The sequence below is a fragment of the Castor canadensis genome, chromosome 14 (assembly GCF_047511655.1).
Source record: "Castor canadensis chromosome 14, mCasCan1.hap1v2, whole genome shotgun sequence".
NCBI classification, from domain to species: domain Eukaryota; kingdom Metazoa; phylum Chordata; class Mammalia; order Rodentia; family Castoridae; genus Castor; species Castor canadensis.
In genome coordinates, this window is record NC_133399.1 from 66,724,430 (window position 1) to 66,736,574 (window position 12,145).

At 34.9% G+C, this 12,145-nt stretch overlaps 1 protein-coding gene across 1 annotated transcript in view; it reads right to left on the bottom strand.

The window, feature by feature from the left end:
• Tnks (tankyrase) overlaps nucleotides 1-12,145 on the bottom strand; it is a 148,735-nt gene that overhangs the window by 101,252 nt on the left and 35,338 nt on the right. Inside the window, exon 3 of the mRNA XM_020152882.2 lies at nucleotides 7,001-7,096. Within this exon, the coding sequence (XP_020008471.1) occupies nucleotides 7,001-7,096 (96 nt within the window). The remainder of the gene's footprint in view (nucleotides 1-7,000; nucleotides 7,097-12,145) is intronic.

Genomic DNA, 12,145 nt, shown 5'->3' on the forward strand with positions numbered 1-12,145 from the left:
ATTTTTTAATTATTATTATTTTTTTTTTACTAAGGGTCTCACTGTGTAGTCCATCCTGGTGTTAAACTTGCGATTCCTCAGCCTCAGCCTCCTGAGTGCTGGAAGACAGGCGTGCACCACCACACCTGGCCCCTTAATATGACTTTTAAAACAGTGTCATAATGCATTTCTTAAGTACCTGATTTAAGTGATAGTAACAATATTCCATAATGATCACCTGCATCAACTATCTCTGTAAGGAACACACAGATGATAAATGGTATCATTAAACCAAAAGAAAAAAAAAGTTTTAAAAAAATGGAAAATATTACAGTGGCTACTAAGAGCATCTGTACAAAAGAGGTGAAACTAAGTAGAGGTGAAATGATATGGCAATTTTTAAGTGTCCGTGAAAGTGTTCAAGGGCCTCAAAAGCTGCTTAAAGAAACAGTTACCTAAGCAGGATATAAAATCAACATAGAAAAATCATTAGCATTTCTATACACTAACAATAAGCAAACTGAAAAAGAATGTATGAAAACAATTCCATTTACAATAGCCTCAAAAAAAATCAAATACCTAGGTGTAAACCTAACAAAAGATGTGAAAGACCTCTACAAGGAAAACTATACACTTCTGAAGAAAGAGATTGAGGAAGACTATAGAAAGTGGAGAGATCTCCCATGCTCATGGATTGGTAGAATCAACATAGTAAAAATGTTGATACTCCCAAAAGTAATCTACATGTTTAATGCAATTCCCATCAAAATTCCAATGACATTCATTAAAGAGATTGAAAAATCTACCGTTAAATTTATATGGAAACACAAGAGGCCACGAATAGCCAAGGCAATACTCAGTCAAAAGAACAATGCAGGAGGTATCACAATACCTGACTTCAAACTATATTACAAAGCAATAACAATAAAAACAACATGGTACTGGCACAAAAACAGACATCAAGACCAGTGGAACAGAATAGAGGACCCAGATATGAAGCCACACAACTATAACCAACTTGTCTTTGACAAAGGAGCTAAAAATGTATATTTTATATACATTATATAAATGTATATATAGAGAAATGGCAGCCTCTTCAACAAAAACTGCTGGGAAAACTGGTTAGCAGTCTGCAAAAAACTGAAACTAGATCCATGTATATCACCCTATACCAAGATTAACTCAAAATGGATCAAGGATCTTAATATCAGACCACAAACTCTAAAGTTGATACAGGAAAGAATAGGAAATACTCTGGAGTTAGTAGGTATAGGTAAGAACTTTCTCAATGAAACCCCAGCAGCACAGCAACTAAGAGATAGCATAGATAAATGGGACCTCATAAAGCTAAAAAGCTTCTGTTCATCAAAAGAAATGGTCTCTAAACTGAAGAGAACACCCACAGAGTGGGAGAAAATATTTGCCAACTATACATCACACAAAGGACTGATAACCAGAATATATAGGGAACTTAAAAAACTAAATTCTCCCCAAACTAATGAACCAATACAGAAATGGGCAAGTGAACTAAACAGAACTTTCTCAAAAGAAGAAATTCAAATGGCCAAAAAACACATGAAAAAATGCTCACCATCTCTAGTAATAAAGGAAATGCAAATTAAAACCACACTAAGATTCCACCTCACCCCTGTTAGAATAGCCATCATCAGCAACACCACCAACAACACGTGTTGGCGAGGATGCGGGGAAAAAGGAACCCTCTTACACTGTTGGTGGGAATGTAGACTAGTACAAAGACTCTGGAAAAAAATTTGGAGGCTACTTAAAAAGCTAGACATCGATCTACCATTTGATCCAGCAATACCACTCTTGGGGATATACCCAAAAGACTGTGACACAGGTTACTCCAGAGGCACCTGCACACCCATGTTTATTGCGGCACTATTCACAATAGCCAAATTATGGAAACAGCCAAGATGCCCCACCACCGACGAATGGATTAAGAAAATGTGGTATCTATACACAATGGAATTTTAAGAAGCCATGAAGAAGAACGAAATGTTATCATTCGCTGGTAAATGGATGGAATTGGAGAACATCATTCTGAATGAGGTTAGCCTCGCTCAAAAGACCAAAAATCGTATGTTCTCCCTCATACGTGGACATTAGATCAAGGGCCAACACAACAATGGGATTGGACTTTGAGCACATGATAAAAGCGAGAGCACACAAGGGAGGTGTGAGGATAGGTAAGACACCTAAAAAATTAGCTAGCATTTGTTGTCCTTAACACAGAGAAACTAAAGCAGATACTTTAAACTGAGGCCAATAGGAAAAGGGGACCAGGAACTAGCGAAAAGGTTAGATCAAAAAGAATTAACCTAGAAGGTAACACACACGCACAGGAAATCAATGTGAGTCAATGCCCTGTATAGCTATCCTTATCTCAACCAGCAAAAACCTTTGTTCCTTCCTATTATTGCTTATACTCTCTCTACAACAAAATTAGAAATAAGGGCAAAATAGTTTCTGCTGGGTATTGAGGGGGTGGGGGGGAGAAGGAGGGGGCGGAGTGGGTGGTAAGGGAGGGGGTGGGGGCAGGGGGGAGAAATGACCCAAGCCTTGTATGCACATATGAATAATAAAAGAAAAAAAGTGCAGTTAGATAGATAAGTGGGGCCAGATTAAAAGCTTGAATCTTAGTTTAAGTAAAATGCTTTTTAAAGAGGTGAATTAAATAAACCACTTAGTGATTTAAAATTTTTTTTCTGGCTTCTATTTTTTTAAGAACTGTCCTATTGGCATTGAAACTTAAAAATTATTTAAATCAAGTGGATCTGATACCAGTATTAACAGATCAATAGAGCAGAACAGACCCAAGAATATGTTTCTTAAGTAATAAATGTGGAATTTTACTATCTGCCAAAATACATTCCTGGTGGATAAGAATATTAGATGTAAACTATGAAACCATTGAAACACTAGAAGGGTTATTTTATATAAATTGTGGTATACCCTATGCACTTTCTACAATTAACACAAAACTCAAAAACCTTAAAGAAAAAGATGATTTCTTGCAGTTTAGTAAAGTACATAGCACAGTACCTATAATAAAGTAAATGACCAAGGAATGCTAGCCTAAGCATTTCATAAAACTTAAAGTAGATTTCATATGGAACCTAACAAAGTACTAGAACAGTGTCTGAAAAACAAGAACCATACAGTACACATACTCATTTCCTTTAAAGTCAACTACTGCCTCTTCTAGCAATTTTACCTCTACCCTGTTTAGTTGAAACTTGCTACTAGTGACATCTTCTCTATAGTAGAGAAAGAGTTAAGAAGAGCACTGTATGTCCTAGGATCACCAATAATTCTTCTTTCTACTCTAACGCTTCACTAAACCACTCCTTAAGCAAATGCTCATAATTTAGCCTTTCAGGAGAACATTCCTCATTGATATCTGCTTAAATAGCATGCTGCAAGGTATTACATGCAGGTGTAAGGACAGTTCTGCTGGAAATATCAGGCTTATATAAAAGTAAGCATCTGTTTGAAGGAAGTTTTTATTTTAGGTCAATACATCTTTTGCATCACATCCTGCTCTTATGAGTGAATAACATAATACAGCAACACTGATACTGTGTACAGCAAAGCAAAAGCATAGCAGGAAACAATGGTATTCGGCAAAAATTCCACTGTTTTAAGTTCTCCAACACTAAGCCAGTTACCTTAATTATGGTGTTTCCTTAATCCTAAATGATTGTTACTATTCCCTTAATTCTATCACTCAATAGCATCTTTTTTTGAAGATAATAAAAGTTTCATGCCATATGTTCAGTGCCTTCTTAAGGTTTTTGAAAAACAATTCTACATTAGATAAAGTAGGAAAATACTTGCTAATGGGCTATTCCAATCTTAGAGCTGAGCCAACGAGTAAATGGAATTAATGAACAGCATAAAAAGCAGGTAAAGAAAAGGAACACTATGACTTCTCCAGCTACGAGTTGATAAAGCAGCAAGCTAGTGACAACTTCTATCTTTAGTTACAATCATTAATTTCAACTGTAAATACTGAAATTATAATTTTTCTTTTTATTCAGTTTTTAAAACTAACCCATTCAACAGTTATATTCTGTGTACTACTATGTGAGTAGTCCTGTGTTGCTTAAATCTCAGCCTCTAATTGGCAGATAGATTTAGAAAAGCAGGTATGCCACAAAAATTACTACTGTTCAAGCAATTTGACACAATGCTTAAATCCTCATAGTGTCTTTAAGAGTAACGACTGATTCTCTATAGTAATGGTGATTAAAAATAATTTTAAGAGTGGGTGTCTATGCATGTAATCCCATCAGAGGCAGAGATTAAGAGAATCGCAATTCAAGGCTAAAAGTTCATTAGATCCCATCTCAACCAAACTGGTGTGTCATCCCAGCTATGCAGGAGACATAATGAGGAGATCCAGGCCAGTCCAGGCAAAAACACAAGACTCTATCTGAAAAATAACTAAAGCAATAAGGGTTGTAGGTGTGGAACAAATGGCAAAGCACCTATCTAGCAAGTACAAGGCCCTGAGTTCAAACCTTAGTACCTCCAATTAAAGTAATAATTTTAAGACTTCTGGGAAAAGAGTAGATATATTTTTCCTTATTCCTCTTACTGAGCATATCTAAAAAATCTGGACATTATACATAAAACAAACATAAAAGGACTCTCAAAGGTGTAAAGAAGAACGTAGACCAAGGAGGAACCTATATAGCCAAGGAATGATACAGTGATCAGTTCCTAAGTTATTTTTGCCCATATATGACAAACTTAAGAGCTAAAGAAACTGGTAACCTAAAAATATCAAGAGACCTCAAAAAAGCCAACTCTCTCTAATCAAAGAAGTAGGAAAAGCAGAATCTACCAAGACAGACAAGCTTTGCACAATATCCATTCTCCTCAAATGAACACAGACTTGCACTCTTACCAGGCTTTAGTGAGAAACCCAGAAGCCTAAACTTTCACCTGTCAGGCCAACTAGCTACTTCCCCAACCCACCTCCCTTTTTAAAAATCAATACTTAATCTTTTTAAATTTAACTTTAGAAATAATAACTTTATTTGTAAGTTATTTGTAATTTACAAATAACTTTATAAGAATTGCTTAGTAAAATACCTATATGGGCAGAAAAGCACTTTGGAATACAGTTCACTTAAGTGTTACTTCACTGTATTATATAACATGAATGTATAAGTAGAACTAGTTTATGTTTCCAACAAAACTACTATTAGACTTTTTCTTTTAAATGATACCTGAAAAGTTGTTTACCATTTCCAAAAAAAGTATGTATTTTTGAAAAGGATAATTAATGAAATTAGTATTATGACCAAGAAGTATTTAATATCTTCCTATCTAAGTACAATGCTAGATGGTTTTCAAAACTATTTCTTTAGACGTGGTATCTGTTCTTCATGAATCTTCAGTCTTGATAAGTGTTTAAGCCAAAGATCTCTCCCAGATAATCTTCCATCAAATTCCCCACAAATTAGGAGACAATTTTTTATTGTTAGTAACATGTATTCTAACTTTGTCTTTTAAAAAAGCAAAAGTGGATATAAAAGCAACGGTGCACTAAATGAATGTAACAATGGATAGACATGCCTTGAGAGTTGGAGAGAAGGAAGGTCAGAAGGAGGACACTGAAATATACAGAAAGTCTTGCTTGGCATTTATAATGTACTGTACAACTGCTTTTATAAACTGTATTTTTCCTTTGATCAGAGATCATGCAAAAACTGTGATTGTTGTTCATGGCTTTGTTAAAAGAAGAGACTGAAAGGCTGCAGAATCTAAGCAGGCCTAAGACTATGTATTATTTTTAATTTTAAAAAACTGTATTTATATTTGAATTTCTTATCTACACTGATTTGAACAGCTTTATTTCTCTGGTTTATGTTTTCTTGATTCAGCAACTCAATCTTCCAACCTTTTATTAATTGAAATTTATATTACTTTGTTTTAGCAGTGATTATATTAATTTTAGCACAGTAAGAAGTTATCTTTTCATGAAGACTAATTAAGAAAAATTCCACATTTTCTCAAAGTGTTCTGTACTTAAACATCTTCCATTCATCTCAGAATCTTTGTCAGAAATGCACAGCGTGGATTCTAAAACTTAAATGAGAACACAAGATTTATTTTCTTCAAACAGGGTAAATGTGGAAGGTAGTTAAGTCATTTCTTTCACACAACCTAAAACAATACTGTTAGCACTGCAGTGCCAAAAGCTCCAAATTACAAAGGTCAGTTAAGCAAAAGAGGGCAAAAGGTAGCAGGACTCAAATGCTAGGAATAAAAACAAAAATAGATCTAATGCAGCACTTTGAGAATGAAGATCAATGAAAACAGTTGCTCAAGATCCTATCAGTTATAACGTTATTTTGTGCATGGTTATGAGAGGTCCTTTCTATTCTAACGTTTTTTTCTTCACTGGTTCTTCACATCTGATTTAGTAAAACGAGTACTTAAGTAAAAAATCTGCATTACCTGAAGAAAGATAATACACTGCCCCAGTTAAAAATAACTTGGCGGTCATGGTAAAAAATGAAGATATATGATAAAAATATAAACAGGATGGCAAGGGGGAAGCAGCAGCGTATTTCACTGATCAACCCAAGTAATAAGGCAGCAGGTTGTCTTTACAATCAAAACTACTTCTATAGTAATACAAATGCCCTTGCTTGCTCAATTGTGAAGGTCTTAAAAAAGAAACAACTGAGAAGATGAGGTATAGGAAAATGTGATATAAACCATAAAAATGATAAAAATATGAGTGAATAATATATTATGATCTATTGCTATAAGTCCAAGTAATATAAGCAATTTTACTGCTTATGCTTATGACAGCAGAGCAATTAATAAGTCAGATATCCAATCAATAATAAACTAATAATGGCATATATATTTTTTAGCTACAGTTGTGAAAAATATTCAGTGCATGTGAGTTTTATAAAAATCAAGCTTGTAATTCCACAGATAAAATAATTTGGTAGCTCTCTCTCTGCTTTCTTACCTGTGAGGACAGCTTTTGCTGAAGGATCTGCCAAGTCCAGGGCTGATTTCCCATCAGTGTTCCGAATGTTTGGATCAGCTCCGTGCTGCAGCAGCACTGTGCAGGGAAAGCAGAAACAGTATCTTACCTCGGGGATACAGAGATTATTTACTGGTAAGTGTCGCCTTGGCATGGTGTAGGCATAAACGTACATTGCACAATTTTTTTTCTCTTTCAAAAAAAAAAAAAGAAAGAAAGAAAAGGAAAAAGGGGGGGAAGCACTGCAGCAAAAGCTCTTCTCCACAGTAAAGTGAAGTTGGCAACTTATGGTACAGTATTATCACATGACTTGACATCATAAACATGAAACTAGAAAAATCTTGCAATGTACAGTTTTGCTTTGCCTCCTTCAGGCAGTAGCCTGGGAAGCTATGTGCTCACTGACTCACTGTGAAATATGCTAACTCTGAACCTGCCCTATCTTTACTACCACTGTGGCTGCTTGTTGCTGCTGCTGCTGCTTTACTGCTGAATTTCCAAATGCTTCCTCTCCTCAGAATAGTTGTTATAATGTGTGAGCCTTTTAGTGGCTCATCACTTACATATGAAACCCACCATAACACACTGGCATGCTTCCAAGAAGTTTAACAGTCACAGTAATGCATGTAACTCTGGTTCCCTGCAGCCATGCTGCAAAATATCTCTGTCTTCTACAACAGTCTTTCCATCAAAAATGTAGAAATAGAAACCCAATCACCGTAACATCATATATACTGAGGAATATATTAACACACACTATACTGGGTAGAAACTAGCTACAGAGAATTCTCGGATATGGAGACCTTATAAAAAATGATTAGTTAAGGAAAAGTCAGATGTAATATTTTATAACCCAAACATTTCTGAGCTACTTGTGCTGAGTGAGAGTGAAGGGAGGAAGAGCAGGAGTGAGGATCCTCATTCCAAAAATCTAAAACCCAAAATGGTGCAAAATATGAAACTTTCTGAGTACCTACTTGGCAAAACAAGTGGAAAACTCCACACATGACCTCATGTGACGGTCAGTCAAAAAACACGACTGCACTAAAAATATTGTATAAAATCACCTTCAAGTTATGTGTAGATAGCATATATGATACACAAATGAATTTCATGTTCAGACTTAGTTCACAACTCCAAAACATCTCTTAATATATATATATATAAATAGATATACAAATATTCAAAAATCCAAAACATCTGAAATCAGAAATACTTCTGGTCTCAGGCATTTCAGATCACAAATACCAACCTATTGTATATTAAAAATTTGTTCAAAAACTACAGTTCAATTATGAGTTTTGAGCCACTATCACTGATGAGTCCCAAATTTTCATTCATAAAAGGTCCATACTAAGTACATATATTTTGGAAAATTACTAAGTACATACATTCTTTTGAAATATTACTAAGTAATAAGTCCTGTTGTTTAAAAAGCTCTTCTTCCTTTAATGCACAAGCCATCAAGTCAATGACTTTGTTACAGTGGTCACACAATAGACAGAATTAAGGCACTGCTACTAGAAAAGTGAGCATTTGTATTTCTCATCTTAGATCTTGGGTACTTTCAGACTTGGATATTAAAACTAGCCATGGCTTGAGAAGACGCAGTAAGATCTTGCAGAGACCATCTACGGTCCTTCCTCTTTATCTGGAGCCTCACCTTCCATAGTTCCAGTTACCCACGCTGAACTGTGGCATATTATTATATATTATATAGTAGTAAATGAAAAATTCCAAAAAGAATTCAGGGCTGAGGGCATGGCTCAAGTGGTGGGCCCAGAATTCAAACCCCAATACCGCAAAAATGAATAAGTGAGTAAATAAAAAAAAAGAAATAAGTTTCAAACATTGAGTAGCATGATGAAATTTCACACTGCCCTACTCCATCAATCCAGAAGGTGAATCATTCCTTTGTCCAGTGGATCCACAGCAGATATGCTATCCACCCCAGCAATCAGCTGGGCTGTCAGATCAACTGTCCAGCATCATAGTGCTTATATCCAAGTAATCTTTTTTTACTTAATTATGGCCCCATAATTAAGTAGAGATGTCTAATTTATAAATTAAACTTTATCATAGGTATGTGTATATGGGGAAGAACATATATAGGATTTACTACTATCCAAGTTTCCAGTGATTCTCTGTGAGTCTTAGACCGTATCCCCTACAGATAAGAGGGGTGTATGGTATATTATTTAATTCTTGAATGCAAACAATGAACATAATTATTTTCCAGATGTTAATAAACTGACTCAGGGTTAAGCAGAATAAAACAGAGTACCACCATATCAGCTGTAGTTACTCTTTTATCATATAAGAAGGGCTTTTGGTTTGTAAAGAAAGCACCTTAATCACAAGTCAGACTCAAGTGGCAAGCAAAAACTGGTAACTATCTCTAATGGCCACATGTAAAGGGTAAGAAAACAAAAGAAACAGCCACCATGAAAAGCAGAGTTTATTGCATACTTTCAGAACTTCAGAACTTGCTTTAAGCAAAAAATAAATATTTATACTTAACTGAATGTGAAAATTACATAACTAGAAATTTCATCTTGTAGTTCTTTATGAGTAGTAGTAAAGTATTGAAAGCCTGACTGCTCTTTCAAGTCAACTAATCCTTAATCCTTCTCATTGTGATCAGTATTTTACCTAACATAACCTTCCTATTTTGCAACAGAAATGTATCATTACAGTTAGTTGTAGCTTTAATTTGCTCTGGGCAACTTTAACAGGAGTGATTGTTTTGCTAGAAATGTGTATGTTTTCTAAGTATTTTGAGGTCATAGCTGTCTCTTTCATTGGACTTGAACACACAGGCACATCCACTGCAGAAGAATGTGGTGACAGGAGAGCAGCTGAATTTTTCTCAATCACATACTGACAACAAAATCCATACTAGAAAACATTTCACCATTTTAAATTAATCACATTGGGTTAAAAAAACACAACTCAGTAGAGACAAGACTCTTAGAAGTAAAGCTATGTTAGACCAGCAGGGGTCTAAACTTATCCACCTTTCATAGAAGATCACAAGATTGCCGGGAGGATTAAATGACAGCATAAAATGGTACGCAAAGGGGCTGAGCTTGAAGTCTGATGATACCTAGTAGGTATTAAACTTAAGGTAATATTTAATATTTTAAGCTCAATTTTAAAATGCAGAGCCTGGTTGTACTCTCAACTCTACAAATAGCTACTAACTTCATGCTTTGTTCTAGGGCAGAGGTCAGCAAACTTTCTCTATAATGGGCCAATAGTAAGTATTTTAGGCTTTGTGGTCCATTTGGTCTCTGTCTCAACAACTTATCCCTGCCTCAACCCTACCTACACTCATAGAGCAATCCAACCCACAGACAATAATTAATTAAATGAGCATAGCTATGTCCCAATAAAATACTTCTTGAGGACACAGAAATTTGAATTTTATATAATTTTCATGTGCCACAAACTATTCTTCCTTTGGTTTTTAACAACCACTTAAAAATATAAAAGCAATTCTTAGCTTGCAGACCACATGAAAACAGAGGATGCACTGGGTTTGGTGTATGGGCCAGAATGCACTAACCTCTGACCTTGGGCAGTGGCGCACAAAGTATAGAATCCAAAGGACTGTTCTGGTCACAGAACTATTTGTAAAATGTCTATATTGAGATAAGCACTGAAACTGAAGATAAACATTTAGAATTATATCATCTTAAAATTATTTTTCCCAATACTTTATATTTTGTAAAGTATACATATATTTATATTTTATTTCATATGTATTTATATTTTATTTGTATTTCATAAAATATTTAATTTGTATTTTGCATATATTTTATAAATACTGTTTATTTTATAATGCACTGGGGAGGAAAAAAAACCCTGGCCCTCTACCATAAACAATCTGAGCCTAGGCACTGAGCCAGGACACACATGAAATTGTCTTGGCCTCAGTTTCCACAACTATTGAGTCAAGGAGCTGGATTAGATAGGTGACCTCTAGTTATCTGCAATAAGGCCTCAAATCTCTGATAATGCTTTTAGAGTTATCATCGAAGACCTGAAGTATTAAGAGCTAAAAATCTTTTTTTAAAAACAGAGATTCAAATACTCTTTCCTTCCCCACCCTCTAAGTAAAAATGGTTTTCATTTTTCCTAACACTGTACAAAAGACAGCAAAACTAAAAATTGAACCCATAATCTCTGAAAGTCGTTTGGTATATACAAAAAATATCTCAAAGTACTCCCCAAGCAATTCTTCAAATTGAACTTCATTCTAAAGTGCCTTTAAATAACTAGCGCTTCACACTGTTCTTGGTGGGGATTTGTGGAGGGCTGTTTTCTAATATAGGAAGAATAGCATATACATAAGCAAAGGGGACAATGACAGCCTTCTGGAATGCCAGACAGTATTTGAAGTGGTGCCATCTAAGACTCAATTCTGATGCTTCAAAATTTGCTTTCAAAGTTCTGAGCCATCAAAGAGAATAGCAAAACGTGACTATTAATATATAATTAGACGTTCATCTTGTGTAGTCAATATTGACAGCTCACTAAGATAAAACAGATTCTTCTTAAACTGCACAAATGTTACAAAGATTTCAAAATACATAAACAAAAGGCAAAGTTTGAAGGAAAAACAAGCAAAGCAAAGTCTGAGTAACATCCAGTACATAAATTCAAGAGTACTATGGCCGTTCAAAATTCCCTTGTACTATCTTTAACCAAGTGGGACATTTAACAAATCTCCAGTTCCAACATCTCAACTGCTTCAACTCCATCTCTTTTGAAGTAAAACAGGTAGCCTAACAGTGGATAGTTAAAATTAAGGTATGACTAAATATTCAGACACCATTTTCAAGTGCACTATGACCACAAAGACATGTGATTTTTTTCCCCCATTTTTTTCCTTTTATTTATATGTGCATACAATGTTTGGGTCATTTTCCCCCCATTTTTTAGTACAGGCATTCAGCTACTGTAAGCCAAATTTTAAAAATGTGACTTCACCCATATTGTTTCATTTCATTCCTCAAAACTATGAAATTTAAACATGTATTATTTTAATTCTTGCAAATAAAAAGAAAATATTTCTACACTTATGCAAAGCCTCAATATGTTCAATTCCCAGGAAATTGGAAA